The sequence below is a fragment of the Hyaena hyaena genome, unplaced genomic scaffold (genome assembly GCF_003009895.1).
Source record: "Hyaena hyaena isolate Hyena2069 unplaced genomic scaffold, ASM300989v1 scaffold_154, whole genome shotgun sequence".
Lineage (NCBI taxonomy): Eukaryota > Metazoa > Chordata > Mammalia > Carnivora > Hyaenidae > Hyaena > Hyaena hyaena.
This window is the reverse complement of record NW_024080786.1, coordinates 289,049-316,291: the sequence shown is the minus strand read 5'-3', so window position 1 is coordinate 316,291 and position 27,243 is coordinate 289,049. Positions and strand designations below refer to the sequence as shown.

The window sequence follows — 27,243 nt, the reverse complement described above, 5'->3', positions numbered from 1 at the left end:
AAAAAAAAAAAAAAAAAAAAAAATAAAACTGGAAGCAACGTAAAAAAAAAAAAAAACTGCATGCCAATCTACAATCATCTCAATAAATATTTCAATTAAGTATAAAAAAAAAAAAGAATACATATGTTCTACAGAAAATAATAAACATGGTTTCATTTGCTATGCGATATACTATTTTAGAGAAGGAATATGCTCAGTAACAGAGAAATAGAACATTCCTAACCTCTTCTGCTTCTAAAACAGCACATATCAATGATAAAATAAAGATTAAAAAACTCAAATTTATGTCAACAAAATTAAAAACCATAAGCACAGCTTACAGTTTTATCAACTTCTAAAAGTTTTAAAAATCTAAGAAACAAATACATCAATACAGAAACCTTAATGCATTAGTTTTAAATTTCTCTAAGAAAATATGCCAAAAAAAAAAAAAAAGAGAAAGAAAAAAAAAAGAAAGAATCCATTTATTCAATATGGAAGCTTAATGACCATAATATTAAGGATAGATATTCACCTTCTTTGGGCTGAGCCATAACTGGAGTCTGAGTTTCCTTTGTATATGTGACGATTTCTCGAGGAGGAAAGTCAACTTGTGTAATTTTAGCCATTCCAAGTTTAATAGGTCCTCGTCTAAATAAAGACAAATGTTTTTAAATACAACAAATGAAACATTTTAATGACATCAAACCATGTTATTTTGGAAAATTAAAAATTAAACATTAGGTATCCAACATTGTAATTTAAAACTGTTTTATTCCAGAAATTTTAGATGAACAATGAATTGGCTTCATTTTAAGAATGTGAAAGGTAGCAAAAACAAAAGATCATTCAATTCTTAAAGATCTAAATGATCTAAAAAGCTCATTAATTCTTAAACTGAATCATTCAAAATGTTTGTCACTTTAAAATGGAAAATAATTTAGTTTCTTAGAGCAAATGTGTGGGTGATAGAGTAAGAGGACAGGAATTTCAGAGTGGACTGCTAAATATGGTTGGTTATAAGAACTGTCCTTAGCAGGGGGATAGGAATCCCAACTCTTGAAGAGTCAGGTATATGGATCTCACTCAGTCCACGTTTTGTTTCCTTCACAATTAGGAGACTTCAGCTTTAAGAATGGGAAATAAGTTTCTCTTGAAAGCCTTTTCTCTACCTTGCAGAAATTGAGAATCATAAAGTCAACTGAGATTTAAAAATTTTTAATCTCTAATCTCTGCAAGGTCAGTACTATCCTTGATTCACATATGGGCAAGCTACAGTACAGATTTTCTATACTTGAACTAAAGTAACATATTTTGAATACCATAAAACTACTAACGTCACCTTCTGTTTTAAATAGAGGGAATACTTTTTTTTTTTTTTGATAAGAGAATTGTAGCTGAGGAAAATGGATCAAATGAAAAATAGCTTTTATTAGATACATGGAGGATCTTTTCTTGGTTTATTAGATATCTAAATTCTAAATCAAATAGTATGGTATGTTTACAAACTCCCAAAGAAATTCTCAATTATAAGACTGTCTTGAAAGGACATCTAATAAAAGCACTGCTGTACCTTCCAGAATATCAAGCAGGATATGTGTGTGTGTATGTGTGTGTACACATACACACATGAATATATATACATACATACATATATGTAATACAGTAACTATTTTCTTATAAAACATCGTTTTTCAAAATCTTGTACAAAAAAGAAAATAAAATTAGTATATTAAATGGATTAATTTTCTCTAAGGTTCCAAATGTGGGCCATAATAAATTTTTAATGTGTTTTCCACTTTAGGTATATCTTAGGTTTAAAGGGGAAAAAGCACATAATCAAAGAATTAAGTGGGAAAACTTAAGCACATCTCAAGTAACCTAGTATTCTAAGAATAAAATTTGAAACAAGAAACTTTATATTCTGAGTTTTAATGCATAAACCACTTGAAAAGTAAATCACTCACATATCTGGGAAAAAATGGCCAAGCCAAGAACAATCATTAGGAACAAGTTACTAACTTGACTGCCTATAGAGTCTAATCAGACAAAACTCAAAATATTAGAACAAACAAAATACTCTACAATTTAGTAGTAGGACAGGGAAGTAATACCTCACTTATCCAAAAGCCACTTTTCCTGAGAATAAAGGAAGCCACCGGAGGTGGCAGGAGTCTTGGGGCAACCAATAGAAAAGCTTCCAGATAATGTACAAGAAGCTCATATACTTTTCTTATATGCCCTAATTCAAGGCTTATTTATTCTGACTTGACATAATTCCAAAAGATGTTGGTCATGTGTTTTAGAAGGTGCAAATTATCAATGTAAAACAGCCATCTGAGTAAGGCACAATGGCATCTATAAACATTTATAATTTTCACTGGAGACTAGAATAAATAAACGAATTAATGAATAAATCAATACATCCACAGTGTAGATGACCAACAGCTCTGTTCCTCTTGAAACCTTAGAAATCATCAAGAAATATTAATATAGGAAAATAAATTAATGTTCATATCAAGTAACCCAGAAAAATTTCAATTGTATGTAGAACATATATCAGAAAAAATCTGGGAAGTTTATAATACAGCTTAGAAAAATTTGTATCAAAAATATAGAAATTAAAAAAAGGACTTTGGAACTTAAATGCATAAACTTAGGGTACTTAGAAAATCAGATACATAAAGTATTTCTTTCACTAATGATAGAGGATAAATGAGGTGTCACAGTGAAATATTAATGCTTTCCCTAACTGTATAATGTACATTAGAAGGTTAAATAAGTTAGGACAGTTTGACAAAGAATCAAATTAAGTATCAAAGAGGGAAGGTAAAAAATCTATTCAATACCCCAAATCGGAATCTGAGTGAAGCTGAAGAACTGATGGATCTGTATCCCAATGCAGCGTCCTAAATGGTTGTAGGACAACCATGAAGCGTTAGCAAAAAAGGCCATACGTTAGTCAAGCAAATATATTCTATGAATAGGTAAAGCTAAAATACTGTTCATAATTAAAAACCACATGTTCTGGTTAGTATGACAAAAACACCAGATATCACTCAGTCCTTAGTGCATGCCATAAGCATAATGTGGTTAAAATGCAGACATACAACTCAGAATAGTTAAAGGACAGTATTTTCAGACTACAGGAAACTAGTGTTGCATAATAATAGACAAGAACAGCCAAAGCATCCAATGACACAAATAATATATTACTTTTGGATATCAACCTAGGCTATATAAACAGCTAAAATTTTAATTTTTTTAATTAAAAAGACATTAGTAAAACCATCTTAGTGAACATAATCTTGCCCAAAGCATTAAATGTGTGCAGGAAATTGTCATATTGGTAAAGGAAATGAATCAACACATAAGACTTTAGGTAAGAAAACCAAAGACTATTCCACTGGGATACAAAAAAGCTAAAGTTTCCAAAATGTGACCCCTCTGTAATTTATGGGTTAAGCACTGCCTTGGGCTTACATGTCATCTGTTTTAAAAAGCAACTAAAGATTTCTGTCTCTATGAAAAAATAAATTTTTCCAAAAAAAAAAATCTTATGTTCAAAGGACTTACCTAAATTACCCAAACTTCTAAAGAATATTAATTCTAAATAAATATGTGGTTGTGTTTTAGCCTTGCCTATTGGGTAAATAACTTACATGGGACCTTTTCCATTTAAGCCAAATCTTGTATTAATAAAACAAAAGGTACTTTATCACACTGGCATTCTTACAGGTTAACAGTATATAAAAGAATTAGGTATAGTACTGTATGATGCTCATAGCCCTTTATAAAAAAGTTAAGCACAATATATTCAGTACTACCATTTCTGTCAAATGTTTCTCATTTATATAAAGTTGTAACATACAACTAAAGCAGCTATAATATTTAAATACAATAAATCATTTTTATACTTTACTTCCTATATAATTTATCAATAAAAACATTCAGATGAATTGAACTAGAGAAATCCTTCATATTAAAAATATGAAGAAAGATTTTGGGATTAAAGCAGGATTGTGCATAATATATGTAAAGGTCACTCTGAAGATCTGCTTTGTATTGAAAGCAATGAACAGCAACAAACTTAGGCTTTGTTGAATCTGAGGGGGTTCTTGGAGCTGCTCTCCAAGGAATGTTCTGTCCACAGCCTGTACATTATATGAGAGGTATAGCTGTCATCACTGACATACAGCTCCTTATTGAGTCATTTAAGTCTAAAATTAAGAAAAACTTTACCTCAAAATACAGCCATTACTGAAAATATATTGTATAACATACAGAATTATATTAAAGGCATCAGCAGACGTATAAAGTGAAATACCAATATAATCTGAAAGCCTAAAAGAAAAACTGATCAAGAATGGAAAAAAGAACATGAAGTATGGATTACCCAATTGAGTTACCGTCAGTGAAATTTTAGAGGTCAGAGCTAACAGAACTAGAAACTTAACGGAACACAACTCCAAATCTACAAGGTTAGAGAGAGAACACTTTTCATGCTTTTATATTTATTCATAATTTACAACCAGGCCCAATAGAAATTTTTGGCATTTAGAAATACTGATTCAGATATGGTTTAATACCATATTTGGTAATGTCTAATACATCTTTTCCTACTTTTTGAGTGTACTAATCTTGGACAGTCTTGCCAAGTAAGCGCATAGGTTCATACGTTTTGCACATCTTCATGTATTTTTCTGTGATACTTTTTATTCTCTTCATTCTTTCATTACCAACATGCCTGTTCAACTCAAGTTCATTCTGTTTCATTCTCAGATCTTAGCATTCTTTTTAAAAGCCATGTATTTAGAAATGCTATTATTTCACTGCCAATAGTACCAATTAGCCAACAAGATTAATTATCTCTCTACTATGGAATCTGGAGATGATGTAGAATTCATAGTTTTTACTCTTGTATGTATACATATATACATAAAAGAGAACATACACAGTTCTCTTGAAAATTAATAATTAAATCTGGGTCTGTGCTCTCAAAGTGGACAATGTATGCATTAAGATTAAAAAGATACAAGGTCATCTCATTCAAAAAGAGGAACTTTTTTTTCCTCCCCTGTTAAACTTTGAAGAAACTAAATTTTATATTCATTATCTAATAAGAACAAATGCCCCTAAAGATATTTAAATACCTATTTTCTTGTTTTATAACTTACCATTAAAAACCTGTATTTTAAACTTAAACAAAAGTTAGCATACTATGCTTGGAACTTTTCAGTACAGTGAATAGTATCTTTTTTTTTTACATTTTTATTTATTTATTTATTTTTGATAGAGAGAGGAGAGCACGAGCAGAGGAGGGGCGGAGAAAGAGAGAGAGAGACACAGAATCTGAAGCAGGCTCCAGGCTCTGAGCTGTCAGCACAGAGATCGACGTGGGGCTCAAACTCATGAACTGTGAGATCATGATCTGAGCTGAAGTCAGACACTCAACCGATTAAGCCACCCAGGCACCCCATGAATAATATCTTTAAATTAATGATGTAATCACTAGAATGTAAGTTCCATGAAGGCAGGGGCCATGAATATTTTATTTTCTGTGGTAACCTATATATTTAACATTATTTTAACATTTAAATATTTAACATTATTTAACATACATTTAAGTATTTAACATTAAATTGCCAATTCGACAAATGTGTTCTATATGTTCTAATGTGTTCTATATGTATTCTAAATGTGTTTACTCCCTTTACCAATTCATAGTATTTCAATGGCCTCTAATAAATTCTGTTTCCCAGTGAAACTCAGAAGGACATGTTCTTTTTTTAAATATATTTTTTGTTGTTTGTTCATTTATTTTGAGAAAGAGAAAGAGAGAGAAAGCAGGGGAGGGGCAGAGAGGCGGCAGGGGGGAGAGAATCCCAAGCAGGGTCTGCACTCTCAGCACAGAGCCTGACATGCGGCTTGAACTCAGGAACTGTGAGATCATGACCTGAGACAAAATCCAGAGTCATCTGCTTAACTGAGCCACCCAGGCATCCCATCAGGAGGACATGTTCTAATTCAAATTTAAAAAACCAAATGTTCATCTACTGTGTAGATGTTACACAGTAGATTTTATTTTTTTTTTTAATGTTTTTTATTTTTTCTGAGAGACAGTATGAGCAGGGCAGAGTCAGAGAGAGAGAGAGAAAGAGGGAGACACAGAATCTGAAGCAGGAACCAGGCTCTGAGCTGGATGTCAGCATAGAGCCCAATGCACGGCTCGAACCCACAAACTGTGAGATCATGACCTGAGCCGAAGTCGGACACTTAACCGACTGAGCCACCCAGGCACCCCGTTACACAGTAGGTTTTAAAGCAAACTTGCTGATATTGCATTTAAAATTACCTTCCTTATACCTATTCAAAATCAAGCACAGGGAGTTCAGAATGAACAAAGTATAATACTTCCTAAAAGTAATGTATAATAAAACAAATTTAATAAATATTATAATTCTTTGGGTAAATATTTGTATTACAGGAATGTTGCAGAAGAGGAAAAAAAGTCTTCTTTTAAAAATATCACTTATGGGGCGCCTGGATGACTCAATCAGTTAACTCTTTATTTTGGGTCATGATCTCACAGTTAGGCAACAGCACCAAATTGGGCTCTGTGTTGGGGCATGGAACCTGCTTAGGATCCTCTCTCCTCTTCCCCTCCCGTGCTCATGCACAGGGAAAGAAGGGGAAAGGAAAGGAAGGGAAGGGAAGGAAGGGAAAGAAAAAGAAAATATCAATTACTTATTAGGAAAGGAATATTAATATATTTGTATAAAGATACAGAAGTATAGGGTATGAAACAAATTTAGCCTTAAAAATGAATTTAGACTAAATAAATTTAGTCTTTATTATATATATTATTTTATAAGGTACTATCATCTCTAAAAAAAAGTTCTGACTTTTCTTAAATGATAGTTATATCATTTATCTCAAACAACAGTATAGCTTAGATTTATAGTTTCAGTTCTATTTACAAAACAGTTTTGGAAAACACATCTCAAATACAACCTGGTGAGACTTTTGTGTCTTCTAATGATTACCTGATTATTCAGGAATTAATTAAAATACTGAGTTTATTATCTAGCTCCTGGTTTCTTTTTTCTCTCCTGCCTTTTTGATACTCATTACCTATTTTAGCCTTAATCAGAGGAACTCAGGCACAAAGAAGATAGAACTTCTCATGTTTATTTCTTATTAAAAGGTGTGTTAAGAGATTTTTCAGAGGACATTTAACTTCCTGCCCAAAATAAGGATTCTGAATAAAGATTTTAACTATGTTTAATCTCATTTCATCTGTCACAAGGAGTCAAAAAGTACAATGCTGTCTTTTCTATATTTTTTTAATGTTTATTTATTGAGGGAGGGACCTGAGCTGAAATCTAGAGTCAGACACTTAACTAACTGAGCTACCCAGGTGCCCCAATACTCTTTTTAAAAGGCATGCTATTAGCATGTGTGTGACAGAAAGGAATAAGTAATGATACTTTCCTGATACAATCTTTGGAAAGAAGCTGAAATCTTACTGAACTTTAGAAAAGCAAGTCTCAACATGTATGCGGTATCCTAAAACAAACACGAAACACAGTTTACAAGGAAGACGGGAGTACAGAAAAACTTGGCAGTAAACATTTTTTTAGGGAGGTATAATTGACATATAAACACTATATTAATTTCAGGTGTGTAAAATGATTTGATATTTGTATATTATTGTGAAATGATCACCATAATTCTATACAGTATTTTACAAAAGTATTTTTCTTGTGATGAGAACTTTTAAGATCTTCTCTCTTAGCAATCTTCAAATATGCAATACAGCATTACTAACCGTAGTGATTATGCTGTACATTACATCCCCATGACTTATTTTGTAACTGCAAGTTTGTATCCTTTGAGCCTCTTTACCCATTTCGACAATCCCTTATCCCCCACCTCTGGCAACCACCAATCTGTTCTCTTTCCCTATAAGCTTGGATTTTTGGGGGGTGGGTAAGTCTTAGACTGCACATAAGTGACATAATTCAATATTTGTCTTTCTCTGACTTATTTCATTTTGCATAATTCCCTCAGGGCAGTAAACACTCTTTTTAAAAATATTTTTAATGTTTATATTTGGGGAGGGGGAGCAGAGAGAGAGGGAGACACAGACTCCAAAGCAGGCTCCAGTCTCTGAGCTGTCAGCACGAGCCCGACATGGCGCTCGAACTCCCAGACCACGAGATCATGACCTGAGCTGAAGTCAGATGCTCAACTGACTGAGCCACTTAGGCGCCCCAGGACAGTAAACACTTTTTTTTTTTTTTTAATGTTTTATTTATTTCTAGGAGAAAGAGAGGAGACAGCGTGAGCAGGGGAGGGTCAGAGAGAGAGGGAGTCACAGACTGAAACAGGCTCCAGGCTCTGAGCTGGCAGTCAGCACAGAGCCCGACGCGGGGCTCGAACCCACGAACGGCGAGATCATGACCTAAGCGAAAGTCAGACGCTTAACTGACTAAGCCACCCAGGCGCCCCTAAACACTCTTAATAAGAGTTTCCTTAGCAGTTATCTCTATTTCATATCTTATGCACTATTATTTTCTATCTTAATTAGAACTAGTGACTCAATAGAACACAACTAAAATGTTTAACTGAATTGTTTAGATTTTCAATTACTGAATGGAGAATTAAGCACAACAGAGAGGTTTTACACTATTTATAAACTATTTCACATTATACTTATACTATTTTATATTATCATGCACTATTTACACTACTTGTGCACTATTTACATTGTTCATATATATGTACAAAACATTTACACAATAGCCCATGCAGTATGCTTAACCATAAAAAAAATTAAATGCATTAACATCTCTATTTTCAATATAAAATAGCATAAAATCAGTTAACTATTCAGTCTAAGTTAATCTACAGGGACAGTTAAAATATTATTAAAAAATGTCTCCCAATTTACAACAAATAACTTCTATGCCATTTAGATTTCAAAATGTTAGATTCAACATAATTATTTAGAGTCCCTCTAAAGCATCAATGGTATCTGGGCACTAAATGCATTCTATCATTAAAATATTAAAAGAAATGTACCATACCTAGATCCCACTGCGCCATCTCCAGAGTCTTGGCTTCCAGCTTCGCTTGGTGTGCTCACAGATTTGGAGGATGGAGACATAGGAGGAGGGACTAAATAGTGAAATAGACAGGTATCCGATGTTACTACACGGAGAGGTTGCTCAGCTTATGACGTTTCAAAAGTAATTTAACATGAAGTAATTAACAAAAAAGAAAAAATGGCAAACCAAAAAACAAAAATACATGAATGAAAATGAACAGTAGAAAGAAGAGGAGAAAGACAAAGTTAACAATGCATGCTGACGATTCATGCAATTTCTCTGGCAAAATGCATTTGGGCTTTATATTAAAAAAAAAAAAAAGCAAGATTATGAAAGGATGCATCTTCATCCCAGCCAACACCAAATGTGGGCACTAATTTTCAAAGGAGAGCATTCCTTCTCCCCTTTCTAACTTCTCACTTTTCAGATCACCAGATTATAAGTATTATTTATAATTGCTGTCAAAATCAAAACTGAAATATTCTTCAAAAGTCATTTACTTTCTAGTTTTCTGGTATTTATTTCAAAATGTTAATTTTTGTCTAGCAATTTTTAATTTTAGGAATTAATGCCTTAAATGATTTCATTCCCCCCTCCACCCACCAAGAAAAGGGGCCAATTTAGAGAAATGACTATAGCTAAAGGAATGGCTCCTTTAAAATGTCCATTAGTTTCCAGCAATTTGGGTGAAAAATGCAAACAGGCCATAAAATAGCATGCCTTCTAGACATGATGCATAACATAAAGTGATGCATGCAACTTAAACAAGGCAAGACTTATGATAACTTCCTTACCCCAGTATTCAGAAAAAACTGAAGTGTACAGACAAAGATACAGACACCCAAAATATTCTTAATCCCTTCTTATAGAAAAATACACATTTTTCATAGTATATAAAACAAATAGCAAATGCTTTCCCCTAAGTCATCACTCTTAACATTATATACTAACAATTAAACGTGCACATTTCATGCTACTACATTTGTAAAACATTTTGATTACCATTGCAGGAAGTATAGGAGGATCATCACTGCCATCTTCTGGTTAAATTTTACCATAAATGTCCCCCATCCCAAGTATCTTTTTAAAATAATTTTTCAGTATATAATATTAAGTGAATAACATTTTATGTTGAGCTGCAAGCCCTTCTTTTAATAGTATATTGAAAAGAAGGCGAGTTCCTAATTATCAAGGAACTAATAATCTAAAGAAGTATATACTTAATTAAAAATCTATGGTTTGGGGACAGTCACATTCACCGGATCCTTGAAATTATGTTTGTTTATATGTGATACAATAAAAAAGGTGGGTTTGCTAATCTAACAAAATTTATGATGAATTACATTATTTTTTGTAGTAAGCTCTATACCCAATGTGGGGCTTGAACTCTTGACCCCAAGATCAAGAGTTACAATCTCTATGGACTAGGCTAGCCAGCTGCACCTATGATGAGTTATATTTTAAACACAGGTACAAAACTAATCATCCCTATGTTTTCAATGGCAAATTCTATTGGTAACCAATAGTAAGATTAGAAGGGGAAAAAAATCATAGCTAGAAGGCTTCCTGAGACACAGTGGTTAATTCTTGCTTAAAATCAAATGTTTCTAATTTTGTGATTAAATCTCTCAGAAACAATGAAAAACTAGATCACCTTCATATAGTTCACAGGTGGATGGCACTGTGCTAGGTGCTGCGTGTACAACTCAAAGTAGCTAAACATGATCTGTATCTGAAATAAAAGAACATTAATGTTCCCTAACTTTATTCAGATTACATTTCCTCATCTTTTTGTTTATCTCTCAATGTAAGGCTTCCTCTAGTCTAAATCCCAACTGATCCAGTAATAAATAGTATCTTACAGTGGCTTGACAACTATGCTGTAAGGCACAAATATGTTTACTATAGTGAGACACCGTGATTTTTTTATACTAAAGATTTTCAAAGAAGAAATTTTGTACTGCTTAAAGTACATACTTAATATGCTTAGGAAAATAATTTTTCTAGGTATACATATTGCAAAGATTGGAGGAAAACTATAATATTCCTATCAATCTAATTATTTGTGATGAACTATAAAATTCTTTTGCAGTCTAATATGGTTACCATATTTGTTACCCTTTCTGATGACTGCAAGAATCAGCAATTCCACTCAATAAATTCAACAGTATCCTATTGGTTAAGACTACATTATAAAATGTTACCTCAAATTCTTTACGGAAACAAGTTAAATAGTAGTTATACATTCATAAATAAACACAGTAACCTAGCCAATTAAAGTGTCAGAAATAGTTTCCTATATAAAAAGTAAATTACAGGGGGGATGCTACCAAATTATTACAGTTTATTAGCCAGATCGCCACATCAAATTTGTAACTCAATAAAAATCTCCATTCTGGAACTTATATTATTTATATTATTATTAATATATAAATTTTATTAATATAAAAAATAACATTATTTCTCACAAAAGATATTTTTCAAGCAACCTATGGAGAGGACTCATTAAAGACTCAAAATTATTATCTGGCTCACCAACTTAATCTTACAATAATAATGTATCTACAGAAGGGACAAGCTAGCAAAAGAAAATTACCATTATTGAAAAAGGAGTTTTAACAGAAAAAGGGGAATAATAGTGTTATTTGGTCACTACCATATTTCAACCTAATTAGTCTAAAAAACCAAAAATTACAGTAATTGCACGAGAAGGAAATGCCACCATACTCCCAGATTCAACAACCCCGCAAGAACAAACAGCATGCATTCAAGTAGGTTAAAAAAAAAGACAAAAAAAGAAAAAACAAAAAACACCTCTGAACTCAGTCCCTCAAATCTCAAAAGACTCAATTCTAGAATTCATTAGTAAAGACGGTTTAACAGTCCAATCAACTTTGAAAATAAGAAAAGCCATTACTAATTAGCTTTTGCCAAGTATGTGAAATATAATGTTTAGTAAGAAGTGAATCATATTACTAGATTTAAGGTTATCGTATGTGAATTTTTAACAAGTTTAAGCTTCTCAGAAGTCTAGAGCAAAGATCTTATTTCCTTCTTTGAAAACCAGGGGAGAAATATGGAGTAAATTGGTAAACAAATTCACTGATGACTTGAGTAATACTGAAAGACTGTGACTTTTTAATTTTCTAGAACAAAAACCCAATCAAGAAGGCCTTTCCTTCCAGTTTAGATCTTGGCTTTTCAAGGGTATAAAATTAACATTGCTGCCTTTTGGCTCATGAAGAAACAACTAGACTATTTTTAAACCAGAAGGGAACTAGGAATATAGCTAGATTTACAATTAGAATTAAGTCTGAGTTGACCACTCAGAACCACACAAAAGTCTCAGAGATGAAGGATGATGCATAGCCCAATTATTTCTCAGGTAGAAAAAAGCCTCTAGCAAGAAGGGGCTTTTGTCAGGAAGAAGAACCTGCAAAAGGTGACCAACCAAGGAAAGTGAACGTATGAAGTAGGAGCTAGTATAGACAGTAAAATGGAAGGAGTGAGCTTCTGAGATAACCCAAACCTATAAGACCTTGTTTAGCTAATCAAGGATGCTTAACATTCAAACATAGCATGCACTACAATAATGCCCCCTGGTGGATACTCCTAGCCGAATAACAATTTTCTCCCTTTCTATGGGGTGCCCATGGCTCAGCATTCTACTCCTGAGTAGAGCTCAGGGCATCATCTCAAGGTTCGTGAGCTCAAGTCTGAGGTCGGGCTCAGCGCTGTAAGCACGGGATTCTCTCTCTCCTCTCTCTCTCTGCCCCTCCCCACCCCCACCTCCCCCATCCCATACCTCTCTCTCTCTCTCTCTCTCTCTCTCTCGATGAATAAACATTTAAAAAATGTTTTCTCCCTTTCTATGGCCCCTTCTCCTGATAATGAAGTTTAATCTTCAATGTAATTCAGAGCATCAGATACATTTTTTAAAAGAAATTAACATATAAAAATAAAATTCTGTAGCATTAATATACCTAAGGCATCATTTGTTAAAATCAGGATAATCTTGAAGAAATGACTTGGTACATGGAAAGCATTCATTCTATCTAAAATTCAGATTGACCAGTTTTAAGATAAATAAGTACAAGGGTTTTAACATACAACATGATGACCTACAGTTAACACCATTATATTGTATATAGAAAAGTTGTTAAAAAGAGTAGATTCTAAAAGTTCTCATCAAAAAAAATAATTTTCTTCCTTTTCTTCTTAGTATATCTGTATGAGATGATGGATGTTAACTAAATCTAATGTGGTAATCATTTTACAATATGTAAATCACACCACCATACAATAGACCTTAAACTTATATAGTGACATATGTCAATTATTTCTCAATAAAACTGAGGAAAAAATGAAATTTAAGGTATTCAAAAGTTACAAAGTGTGAGGGAAATAAATGAAGTAATACTTATTTTTGACTAGCAAAGTCTTTTTGTTTCTTTCTAATAAAAGAAAATCCAGATAATAAACTTATCATACTAATCAATGTACTACGTCCTACTGATAACAGACTCAGGCTACAGAGTAATTGACAGTATCTGTTTTCATTTCTTTAAAGATGGTTAAAACAGTAATTACACATACAAAAGAGATCCTCCACTTCATTTTTTCCAATCATCAATGTTTAGGAACTCCACACTGGATACAACATGTCTTGAAAGTTGTATCTAAAATTAACTTTCTTAGGCCAGTTAAATTTAGCAAAAACAAGACAAAACATAACACACACAAAAAACAAGCCATGCTTCTTTTATGAATTATTAAAATTTTAAATTCCACTATGCTCTTTTCTGAAATTTAAACAGTTACAATTTGGTGTTACTGTTGAAGCAGATGGCTTTTATTTGGCCTTACAAGTAGAAAGACACATAACCTAACAATAACTGAACAAACATGTAAGTGTCTGGCCTGTGCTGGACACCAGGGATAAAAATGCTACTGTCGCTGTTCTTGAGGATCCCTGACAAAAAGTAGACAACTCACCAAATAAGAATCTACCAACAAAGAGAAGCTAAAAGAGATTTTATTAGCTATACCTTTTTAAAATAATTTTTTAATGTATATTTATTTTTGAGAGAGATAGAGCACGAGCAGGGAACGGGCAGAAAGAGAGGGAGACACCGAATCAGAAACAGGCTTCAGGCTCTGAGCTGTCAGCACAGAGCCTGATGTGGGACTTAAACTCACAAGCCATGAGATCATGACCTGAGCTGAAGTTGGCCACTTAACCAAATGAGCCACTGAGGCATCCCTAACTATAACTTTTTTAAAAATCAAATTATTAAAAAAAATATATATATATATAAAACAAATTCCTTTCAGAATTAAAAAAAAAGAAAAAAAGTCTATTTTAGGAAAATCAGAGATTGATGTTTTTAATAAATCCTCTTGAATATTCTAGCAGTATTTTATACTTCTACAATTTAAAAATATTTACTAAATACAGTAGTGAAAAGAAAAACAGGTACCCATCCTGGGTCATGATATAAAATGTATTTTTTATTATGGGTTACTGTCAAAAAGAAAGTTCTACAGACACTGCGTTCATCTGTATTCTGTGTTCTTCAAGTTTAATTTTAAATAAATACTAAACAGATCTTTAGGCATCTGTCAGAGAATAGAAGAAGGTGGAAAACCACACAACACATTTCATGTGGCTAGTATAACCATGATAATAGGGCCAGACAAGATATAATAAAAGAAAAAAAATTACAGGCATGATTCTCTTATAAGCATAAAGAACTCCTAAATAAAATATTAGCAAATGAATTCAGCAATGTATAAGAAAAAAATTATCTCATAACTAAGTTGGATTTGTTCCAGAATGTAAGCATACATTTATATTAGAAAAACTACCATTATAAATCTGCATATTAATACAGTAAATGAGGAAAAAAATACACGATCATTTCAAAATATAAAGAGAACTATGAATTTGTTACAATTTTGGCAATATTAAAGAATCTCCAAATTCTTTGTAAATAGTAACTGACAGAATGTGGTGGAATTGATGCTCTATGATTTCCAAGAGTAAGTCATAAAAAGAATAGCTTTTTCCTGGTTCTCTTTATTTTTGGATTGCTTACTCTGGGAGAACCTGACATTCTGCAAGGATACTCAAGCAGTTCTGTGTGGAGAGAACTCAGGCCTTCCACTAACAATAGCCAATACCAACTTGCCAGCCATGTAGGTGAGGCACCTTGAGAGCAAATCCTAGCACCAAGCATGCCTTCAGATGACTGCAGCTCTGACATCTTGATTTCAATACCATGGGAGACCATGACCCAGTACCACTCAGCTAAGTCACTACCAAATTCCTGACAGGTAGAAACTATGAGAGATAATAAATGTTATTACAAAAAAAAAAAAAAAAAAAAAAAAATCAACTGATACAAACAGGAACAGAAAATCTGAATAGATTATAACTTTATTTTTTATTTTTTTAATGTTTTATTTATTTCTAGGAGAGAGAGAGTGAGACAGTGTGAGCAGGGGAGGGTCAGAGAGAGAGGGAGTCACAGACCAAAACAGGCTCCAGGCTCTGAGCTGGCAGTCAGCACAGAGCCCGACGCGGGGCCCGAACCCACGAACCGCGAGATCATGACCTAAGCGAAAGTCAGACACTTAACCAGCTAAGCCAGCCAGGCGCCCCTGAATAGACTATAACTTTAAAAGAAGACTAAAACGGTGAATGACTTCTGCTCTCAACTACTCCCTGGGAAAAAAGTTGCAATCCCAGGCAGTTTTACAGTTGAATTCTACCAAGTTTTTTTTTTTAAATATCTTTTTAAATGCTTCATTTATTTCTGAGAGAGAGAGAGAGAGAGAGAGAGAGACAGCATGAGCAGGGGAAGGTCAGAGAGAGAGGGAGATACAGAATCTGAAGCAGGCTCCAGACTCTGAGCTAGCTGTCAGCACTGAGCCCGACTCGAGGCTCGAACCCACAAACCAAGAGATCATGACCTGAGCTGAAGTCGGACGCTTAACTGACTGAGCCACCCAGGTGCCCCAAATTTGTTTTAAAATCCTAACCAGAGGTGCTTGGGTGGCTCAGTCAGTTAAGCATCTGACACTTGATTTTGGCTCAGGTCATGATCGCGTGGTTCTCAAGTTCCAGCCCCACAAGTGCGCAAACAGTGAGGAGCCTACTTGGGATTTCCTTCCTCTCTCCCTTTCTCCCCCCACCCCCGCCATCCTCTGGCTCTGCCCCTCCCCTACTTTCTCTCAAAATAAATAAATAAACTTTAAAAAAAGGTAAAATCATAATCGTACTGGCCAATGAACTTGAACAGTATAAGAAAATTACAGGCAAATTCACTTATGAGTATACATACAAAAATTCTAAACAAAGTATTGGCTTATCTTTTTTAAAAATACACACAAAAATCTCTGCCCATCCCTGCAGGTGACTATTGGTAGTTAAAGTGAAAAAAATTAACCATGTCTTCTGCTTTTCTAACAGAAAATTCATTTAGGGTAACCAAATCAATCTAGTTACTGATGGAAAGCTCCCCTTTTCAGAAGAATTTCAGCCACTAAGTGCACTAGAAATGATGGAATTACTAAAACAGTTCTGCAACTCCTAATTAAACAACTGATTTAGATAAGGACCACCAAGAATTACTAAAGCTTTTTGGTGAAAAGTTGATGGAGAAATGAATATTCACATGATGCCAAATATCACCTCCAGATATTACTTGATAGTCCTAAGGAGAACAAAAATAAAACTATGATGAAGAACTTGGCTGTCACAATTGTAACCCAGTCAGTAATCAATCTTGGCATTACTAATAGCTCAACAACCAGGCATATGTGTTATTGATATAATGAGGTACACAGAATCTCTATGAAATATTCTTACCAATGATGTTACAAACAAGTTTTTTAAACCTAATTTCCAGAATAGAAGAAATACAAAAGATAGTGGAACAAAAGCTAAATGTGAGAAAGACCATCATACAAACCCAGTAGGTACGCATTCTAGAGACCAACTGGCCCACTCTCTTCAACAACCTGATGACAAGGCAAAAAGTAGTGTGTGAATAATCTTCTAGATCTAGAAAATCTAAAAACATATCACTAAATGCAACATATGGTGCAGTAAGATTTTGGGGGAAAACTTAAAACTAGTTTTTTTATAGGGAAGAAAAATTTGTTAAGCTAGATGTATTTTGAAAAAAAGGAAAAAAGAGGGGTGATTTTCTCTATCAGCAAGTAGAATATAATACAGAGCCACAGTAATTAAAACTGTGGGTTAATAGTATAGAATCAAACAATTAGATCAACAGTGAAAATAGCCCAGAAATGCCATTAATACATGTGGACTGACTGTTGGCATTATATATCAGTGAGGGGAAAGATGGAATATTTAATAAACAGTATTTAGAAAATTAATTATATGGTGGCGCCTGGGTGGCTTAGTCGGTTAAGCGTCCGACTTTTGCTTAGGTCATGATCTTGCGGTTCGTGGGTTCGAGCCCCGTGTCGGGCTCTGTGCTGACTGCCAGCTCAGAGCCTGGAGCCTGTTTCAGAGTCTGTGACTCCCTCTCTCTCTGACCCTCCCCTGCTCACGCTGTCTCTCTCTCTCTCTCCTAGAAATAAATAAAACATTAAAAAAAAATTTTTTTTAAAAAAAGAAAATTAATTATATGGAGAAAAACTAGATTGAATCCCTACCTCATACTAAATTCAAAAATATAATCCAATATCTGAAGGTGAAGGCTAAAATTTTAAAGCCTAACAGAAAACTATAGGAGAATATATATTGTGTCCTCAAAGAGTATTTAAAAAAAAGACCAAAAAAGTAAAAGAAAAGGCTTATAATTGGCATATCTATTATCAAAATGAAGGATTCAGGGGCGCCTGGGTGGCTTAGTCGGTTAAGTGTCCAACTTCGGCCCAGGTCATGATCTCACGGTTCGTGAGTTTGAGCCCGGCATCGGGCTCTGTGCTGACAGATAGCTCAGAGCCTGGAGCCTCCTTCAGATTCTGTCTCCCTCTTTCTCTGACCCTCCCCTGCTCACTCTGTTGCTCTCTCTCTCAGAAATAAATAAAACATTAAAAAAAACCCCAAAAACCAAAATGAAGGATGCAGTTCAATGAAAGATACTATTAACAGAGTTAACAGGTAATAGACTGGGAGAGGTATTTTTTGTAAACAAAGAAGTCCTCCCCTACTATATACAAGGATCTCTTGCAGCAAGATAAAGAACTCCAGTGGTAAATGGACAAAAGATATGAATATGCAATTCACAGAGGAGAAAATAACAGATATTTGAGAAATGGTCAACCTCACTATAAACAGATAAATTTATATTAAAACATTTTAGTAGGGGTGTCTGGGTGGCTCACTGGGTTAAGCCACCCATCCGACTTCAGCTCAGGTCATGATTTCACAGTCCGTGAGTTCAAGCCCCACATCAGGGTCTTGGCTGTCACCACAGAGCCTGCTTCGGATCCTCTGTCCCCTTCTCTCTCTCGGACTCACCCTCGTTCATCTCTCTCTCTCTCCATCATCTCTCTCTAACCTTAAAAAAAATTTTTTTGGTACACAATTTTATACCCATCAAGGTGGCAAAAACTGGTAAGCTGGAGAATATCAAGTGATGATGTGGATATGGTAAAATTGTTACTTTCTCATTTAATGGTACTGGGAGGATAAATCTGTAGTCATTTTTGAAAGTGGTATGTAGAATCTAATAAATGTAAGCAAGCCCATACAAATAGCAAAGCAAGTCAACTCTTGGGCTTACACTCCAGAGAAACTCTTCCACAGTTCTCAAAGACAAAGTATATTTTCTTTGCAGTGTTGCTTCTAATAGCAAAGCAAAGATACAGAAGGAATTCAAGTGCCTGTCACTGGGAAACAGATAGGGAAAATATGGTATATAATGGAATATTAGGTGTCAGTTAAAAATAAATACCTAGATCTGTATTTGGCAACATGGGTAGGTCTAAAATGCTGCTTGATAAAAAGGTATAAACAGAAATGACACATACAGCATAATGCTATTTACGTGTGTAAAACATACATATACATAAATATGAAACACTGAAATATGTAAGCACATGTAGGACAGATGAAAAGGACATATGTTAAAAATGCAAGAATGGGTACTTAATGCAAGACTGGGAAGGAGAATGTGATTAGAGATGGGGAATGAGGGAGAAACACATATCCACACCACACACTGAAAGACCGTTCTTTCAAAGGCACATGGGTGGCTCAGTCATTTAAGCATCTGACTTCAATTAAGGTCATATCTCACAACTCATGGGTTTGAGCCCTGAGTCGGGCTCTGTGCTGACAGATCAGAGCTTGGAGCCTGCTTCAGATTCCATGTCTCGCTCACGCTCTGTCTCTCTCTCTCTCAAAATTAAATAATAAACATTAAACATTTTTTTAATTTTAAAAAAGACTGTCCTTTCAAGAATGGATAATGGACTTGAAATGAGAAATATGAGGAAGTGAATTCCATGAAATGAAATCCTAAAAATAGAAATGGAAAAAAAATTCCTATAGGGGAAAAACAAAGCCAAAGACTCAGAAAAACTGATCATAGACTATGCAACCAACGGCAACTTGGTTTAGTTACTAGAGTATTTTTTTTAACAAGTGTTGATTGATTTACTTTTAAAACTGCCATTATACAATATAAGATTATTAAATAAAGACAATTTAAATTAATATACTTCAATCTTCAAATCCTACCATAAGGAAAAGGCAAATGAGCTGAAAGAAATAACAATGAAGCAGACTATGAAAGTAACCAATAGTTCATCTTGAAACCTTTTAGAAATATCAGCTCTAGAAATAGTTATATTGTAGTTTCACAAGAGGCAAACAGCAGTTACTACTTCTGGTATATGTACCCTGAACTACCTGGAATTAGCCCACAAAGTAACCCTAAATGACAAAGACCATGTCAAACTCAAATACTATGTAATACCACCCAACTCAGAATTATTTTAAATGTTTAATATTTTCTGATATGTAACTAGATTGTCTTCAGTACCTCTACTATTTGAGCTTTCTGGTTTAGTACTGTTATCAAAATGAATAGCACAAAAACAGAACAAGTCAAATCACTGCAAAAATAAGCTGCTGATATTACTTCCTTTATTGGCAATGACAGGAAAAGCCTTTCTTTTCCTTCCTCTGAAGGAAGAAATACTTTGAATACTAATATGCTTTAAGAACTTTGATTCATTATATCTCACTTTAAGCTACAGAAAGAAATATAGAGTTAAGATCAGGAATCACAGTTATCTTTGAGCTAACTACAGTATAGCACAGAAAACTTATTCAACAAATGTTGACATAAATTACTGATTGAACAATAAGTCAATAGGTTGTTCACTGTATGTTAATAAGTACACCTAACCTTGCAGCTCGTTTAAACAAACGAAATAGTCATGTAGTGGCACATGTGAAAAAAAGATAATTCTGAAGAAATTATAAGATTAATCATTTTTAAGAGACATTTTTATGAAAAATATGCAAAACATATTAAAGTCAACTCATTCACCTCAGATATGTCTGACCTGAATAAAATCTATTTCTATCTCTTATAAATGGATATATTCTTATCCTTACCAATGGGGGATTCTGGAGTTAGCCCCATGCTTTGAAGCAATGCTTCAGCTTCTCTTCTTTTTTTTTCAAGATCTGATTCTTCTTGTACAGGAGCAACTGCTTCCTTCTTCTGATCAGTCTATATTTTTAAAGTTAAAAACTTAAGTTTACATAGGACACGAAATATTTGTTTGCAAAAAAGTGTATTTAAAAAAATTTTTTTAATGTTTATTTATTTTTGATAGAGACAGAGTGCGAGTAGGGGAGGGGCAGAGAGAGAGAGGAAGACAGACTCTGAAACAGGCTCCAGGCTCTCAGCTGTCAACACCAAGCCCAACACGGAGCTCGAATTCACAAACCACAAGATCATGACCTGAGTTGAAGTCAGATGCTTAACCGACTGAGCCACCCAGGAGACCCACAAAAAAGTGTATTTTAAATAATGTACTGATGCTGTATGCTTTGGGAGAGTGGACTGTTTTGAATACACATTATAGTCATTAAATGAAAATCATTCTAAACAGAGTCCTAGTAAGTAATCTCCAAATGATATGTAATGAAGGAGTTCCCACAAAAGTTTTTACTTAATAAATTTAAAAAGTACAGTTATTTCTATTTATCTACAGTTTGAAACCGCTACTCATTGTTAGGAATTGTGGAAACCTCCCCTAGAAGCACAAAAGCTTAGATATAAATATCACAACAGTATGAAAAATAAAAAGATTATTTAACAGGTAACACATTTTAAGTAACTGGACAATGTGATCTGCTGAAAACAAGTATGAATATCTGAAACTTTTGTACTAAGTTTTCATTATATTTATACAATTTTATGTAGAGGATACCTGTCAAAAATTCATCTGGAGAAAAGTTTTCATTTTAGTTTTTTAAATTATAGGTACTATTTTTATGATAATAAAAACATAGATGGATTTGGTAAAATTAAAATTCACTTTTGCATAACAAAATTATTGCCAGATTTTAGCCATTCATAATTTTAGCAAAATCTTCCAGTTAGAGTCTCAATAATTTCAAATCATCCAAAACATTTCAAGTGAAACTTAAACTTTTTGAAGCAAAAGGAGAAGTGTTATATATTCACCTCAGATGCCTACTTTGTCTAGACAACTATTATTTATACAATTATCTGCAGTAGATTTTGTCAATCATAATATTTTATGATACCATTTTAACTTAAAGAAGTCATCAGTGAACTTCATCAAAAATAGCCAAAGAGGCTATATTACCAACTTGATAATTTACCTGTATCCAGCAATATATTAGTAGACTATTTAATACTATTAAATTATCCCTCATAATGTTTTACAAATTTTAAATTAGCTATAAATTATGTCATAGATATCCCTAAGAGGCAATTTATGCCACTTATGGCCATCTTTGGAAAACAAAAATCAAATATGCTTTCAGCACTGAAGGGTTTAAGGCTATAGATACTACTTTGAAATGGCTCTACCATTCTATCAGTTAGCTTTTAATCAAACAGCTAATTTAAATCTCCAACTTTCCTATAATGTATTACAGAAAGGTTCAGAATAAATTAGAAAATTCTTCAATTACAGGCCCTTACAGCATCATAGCAATGCTGCACATAAATTATACTTTTAATTTTTCTGATTTTCTTTTCCCTTAAGAGATTTCTAAAAGTCTTGACTATTAGCTATCAAATCGAAAATCTTGGTACTAATGTTACACTTAGGACAAATTATCGTACACTGACCATTTAAAACACATCTGTGGTGGCCAACAGACACATGAAATGATGCTCAGCATCCCTCCTCATCAGGGAAATACAAATCAAAACCACACTGAGATACCACCTCATGCCAGTCAGAGTGGCTAAAATGAGCAAATCAGAGAACTCTAGATGCTGGCGAGGATGTGGAGAAATGGGCACCCTCCTACACTGTTGGTGGGAATGTAAACTGGTACAGCCCCTCTGGAAAACAGTGTGGAGGTTCCTCAGGAAACTAACAATAGAACTCTCCTAGGACCCAGCAATAGCACTGCTAGGAATTTACCCAAGGGATACAGAAATGCTGAGGCATAGGAGCACATGTACCCCAATGTTCATAGCAGCACTCTCCACAATAGCTAAAACATGGAAAGAGCCTAAGTGTCCATCAACAGACGAATGGATCAAGAAGATGTGGTTTATCTATACCGTTGAATACTACATGGCAATGAGAAACAATGAAATCTGGCCATGTGTAGCCACATGGATGGACCTTGAGGGTGTGATGCTGAGCGAAATAAGTCAGGCAGAGAAGGACAAATATCATATGTTTGCACGTATAGGAGGATTAGGAGGAACTTAACAGAGGATCAAGGGGGAGAAGAAGGGCGGAAATGGTGGGGGAAAGGAGAGAGGCAAACCATGAGAGGCTCTTGAATGCTGACAAAAACTGAGGACTGATGGATGTGGGGGGGAGGGAGGGATGGGCATGGAGGAGGACACTTGTGGGGATGAGCACTGAGTGTTATGTGGAAACTAATTTGACAATAAACTATTTGTAAAAAAAATAAATAAATAAAAAAATAAAACACATCTGTGGTAAAATTATACAAATCTGTCCAAATAGTTTCCACTGGGAAAAAATGTACATTTCAAAATAGGAGCGAGCAAAATATCTCCAGCTCAGGGGTAATGTGTAATTGCCATACATAATGAAATGATGATGTGAAAAATCAGAAGACAGAGCTACCTGGTCTGTCTTTAAGGCAGTATCAAACTCACTAGTTGGCAAAAATATTTCAGTATTTCATCATGAAGGTGATAAGAACAAATTCCCTGTCAATGAAATAATCTATCATACATTTCTCTTTGCCGTTATTTATTCTTGCAAATTATTAGAAAAGACTGGCAAAACATTCAGAAAACTAAGTTCAAAATCCAAACTAAGTTATGATATATATGCCATGTTTTAAGAGCTATTACAAGGCAGATAGCCGTAACTTTATATAACAAACATATTCTTAGAAGAAAAATATGTAAATTGAAGTTTTATGCATCAATCTATATGAAATATTTGTTTTCAGTAAAAAAATCATTTTAATTTATCAACTTTGTCATTTTCACATTTTTATATATCTGATTTCCTTAAAGTAAAATTCACATACAGTGCTCTGCTTACAGTCACAACTGGTAGATTTTTAACTATTCTGAAGGTATTACCTAAAAGTCTACTTGATATTAAATCCAAGTATTTTACATTGTTTATTAAAAAAAGAAAACATACTTCCTTTTTTTTCCTTTCTTCTTCTTTCCTCTTCTTTTCCTCTCTGATTTGGGCCAACCGCTGCTTCTTACGTTCCAATTCTGCTTTTAATTCACTTTTCTCCGACATGTTTGTGACCTTAAAAAACATAGAATCATTTACAATCATCATTATGTTGGTAAAAGCTGCGCTCTTTTAAAATATTAGTCTTCAATAAGAGAATTATCTCAAAAGGCCATATAGTTCAATGTGATTGAAAGACAACATATAAACTCTACTTTTCAAATATGGGAGCATATATATATGTATATACAAATACATATAGATAAGACTTGGGAAACATTAGAAAGAAATGTATATAAGTAAATATTTGAGGTTGAGCAAAGTAGCCAGCACATAGTAAGCTTTATAATGTCCACATGTCCAAATTTAACACAATGTCTCTGACTCTTAAACGGAAGACATGGATTGGCAGTAAGGAGCTCTCAGGCTATATGCCACAGATCAAACCTATCACCAGAGTTTTGCATTCATCCCTAGAAATTTGATGAAAACAATATGCAGACAAAAATTCCTGTAAATTCTAAAACTGACGTGTAATAGTAATATTCAAGACAAGCAAAACACAAAAATTACCATCATTAACTACCATATATATTTAGTTAAAGTAAGTGTATTTTTAGTCAAAGCCCAACAACAAAGTCTGACTGGCTAAACTACATACAGCTGACCGGCTCTTCCTCTGAGGCTGGCAGCTCCGAGTGACAAGTTCACTTTCTCAAAACTACAAGGAAAACAAAGTCTCTGTAATTTTGTGCTACATCCTCCACCTTCGGGTACTTTCCAACACACGCGGTGAGGGAAAACTCTGTCAACCCCATGTAGTAATTTATTTATAAATTACATTTATAAAATGGAGCAAGGCGAGGAGTCGCTTTTCCCCTGAGGTCACCACCAAGAGGGCGCGGTCCAGGACAGGATGTCTGGGAAAGGGGGTCACGGGGGGCCGAGGAAGACTCGAGGCTCCGCCGACCACCTCCGGTGAGTCAAGGAGGTTAGAAAGTGGTCTCGTCTCCCCCCACCTTCCTGAGTCACCGCACCTGGCTCTCCTCACCTCTCCTTCAGGAGCCGGGCCGGGAAGCGCGGTCAGCAGGAACTGCCAAACCGCTCTTGGAGCCCCGACGTGCGACAAACAGACAGAAGGGCCTTGAAGGAAGCACAGTCAACCCACCTGTAAGCTGGCGGGATAGAAAAGCTCCCGCCCGCCTGCAACGACGTCCCTCTCTTCCACCCCCAACTCGGAGAATCGCCGCCACTCGCTCCGCGGCTTCCCGGAGCACACACAAAGAGAAATGGGCGGCGGCCACTACGGCGAGAGCTTAGGGACAAATAGCTTCACCAGAACGAGGTCGCTTCCAGAGAGCAGGGGTGGGGCCCCGCTGCGTGGAATTGCAGCCCCTCTGTTACTTACCTGTGTAAAGTAGAAACCAAGAGGTAAGACAAAGAACTTAGCCCAGGGGCTCGAAGTGTTTCCACTTTGCTAAAAATTGGAAGAATACGCCTGATATCCTCGGACTGGATAAGCAACCACCGCCCTTGCCTTGCAGAGTAACACGACCAGAGAGGGAAACTACAATCCCCAGCTATAAGGGAAACCTGCGTGTGGCCAGCAATGCATTCTGGGAGTTATGGTCAATGATAGTTGCAAAGTATGCTGGGACGTGTAGTGTTTTCTAGGCTTACAGTTTCCCAAGTCGAGGCCTTCTATCGTCAGTATCTTAAAGAGAAGCTGGCATACCGACCTTTAACCTATTCTGGTCCGTTGGTCAGCGTTGTATAAGTTATATATTAAGATCTTTGACTCAACATTGACCGGATTTAAAGAAGGGCTATTTTCTGGCGGTGAACCTATGTATAACACTGGACATGAACATTTTTTAAGGCTATATACACCAGTTTTAGGGGAAAACTGCCTTACAGAGGTGTCATGTGCATCTTAAGCAATATCTAAAATATAAAACTAAAGTTTGAAAAAGGAGTGTAACCCATTCCTTCAGAAATGTGGCGATTTGTCTTTAATTAGAAAAAAACAAAATTAAGTATTCAGTTTTTAGCATTCTTGGGGAGTTGTAAACTAGCTTAGCTGGAGTGCTACAGTTATTAAAATTAGCAATAAAAGCTTCTAATTCCTGTATTTTCTCCTAAATTTCATCATGTACACAATGAATATTCATCTGAGCCCACAAATAAAATGATTACTGTTGGAATAAATAGCTAGCTAGCTAAATAAATAAATATTTATCACCATTGCAAATAATTCTCCAGTACTTTGTTGCAGTGTGGTAGGTAGCATTTTTATTTTCTGTTAAATAATTTTTGAAAAGATACCACTATTGAAATCAATCATGTCATCTATTTAAAACCAAACAAGAATGGTTTGCACAGTTTTGGGTTTCTTTTAATATACAAAAAAGGAAAAGTTATTGGAATATGAATTTACCAGAAATTTATGGGTCAATACACATTTAAAATTTTTGTATTAAATAATTTAAAGGCATATCTAGAAACAAAGCTAACACCAAAGAAATGTCTTTATTAAATTCTAGAGAGACATTGCCCAAATCTAGGATTCAAGGATTCAAATTCTAAGTCCTTGGGACTGTACCTAATCTTTTTCTTATCTTACTTTGCCTATATACAAGATAAATATTCCAGAAATAAACTTGAGAAAGAAAATTCTTTGAATTTCAAGATATTTCCCCATAACCTAAAATTTCAAACTGTATCTTTTTGTTTTCTTCCTTCTTTTTCTAATATTTGGTTTTTGTTTAGTTTGAAATTTTGCTACTGATTGACTACCATGTGCCTGGAATGGTGCCAGGTGCTGTATGCAAGAGCTAAAAGGCATATCTCTTGGCACATTCAGTTCAACTAAATATTATGATGGGATTCCATAGGGAAATGATGGAAACACTCTGGGAAAGAAAATTTTCAGGAGGATGGGATTCCAGAGCTAACCCTTCAATTCTGGAAGGCTGAATAGAAGCTAACCAAGCAAAGAAGATGCAGAAAGTTGCCTTTGGAAGAGGAAGGAATGTGGCCAATGTACAGAGGTATGAGAGCATGGACAACTACAGAATCTGGAAATAATTTCGAATGGTTGTAGGCTAGGATAAGAACTAGGGAATGAAGTGACAAGCAGGGCCAAAGTCACATATCCCAGTTTCGATTTAGTTCTGAAGATGAGGTGAATCCACTGACAGATTTCAAGTAGGAGGATGATGTAAGGTTGGCATAGCAGACATTTGACTTCTCAAAGCGTTGTGAA

The 27,243-nt window shown here is 34.6% G+C and overlaps 1 protein-coding gene across 6 annotated transcripts in view; it reads right to left on the bottom strand.

Annotated features, from left to right (window-relative positions):
• DYNC1I2 (dynein cytoplasmic 1 intermediate chain 2) overlaps positions 1–25,530 on the bottom strand; it is a 59,211-nt gene extending 33,681 nt beyond the window's left edge. For 2 of the 6 annotated variants that reach the window (XM_039239198.1, XM_039239201.1), the window contains exons 1-6: positions 25,147–25,272; positions 23,937–24,053; positions 20,701–20,818; positions 9,072–9,162; positions 2,829–2,888; positions 515–630 (exon numbers count right to left, since the gene is read on the bottom strand). In XM_039239198.1, the coding sequence (XP_039095129.1) occupies positions 515–630; positions 2,829–2,888; positions 9,072–9,162; positions 20,701–20,818; positions 23,937–24,044 (493 nt within the window). In that variant the 5' untranslated portion in view covers positions 24,045–24,053; positions 25,147–25,272. Of the gene's footprint in view, positions 1–514; positions 631–2,828; positions 2,889–9,071; positions 9,163–20,700; positions 20,819–23,936; positions 24,054–25,029; positions 25,127–25,146; positions 25,273–25,386 lie in introns of those variants that run through there. The other 4 variants (XM_039239202.1, XM_039239203.1, XM_039239199.1 and 1 more) reach the window with 3 other exon arrangements.
• Between the last annotated feature and the right edge of the window lie 1,713 nt (positions 25,531–27,243).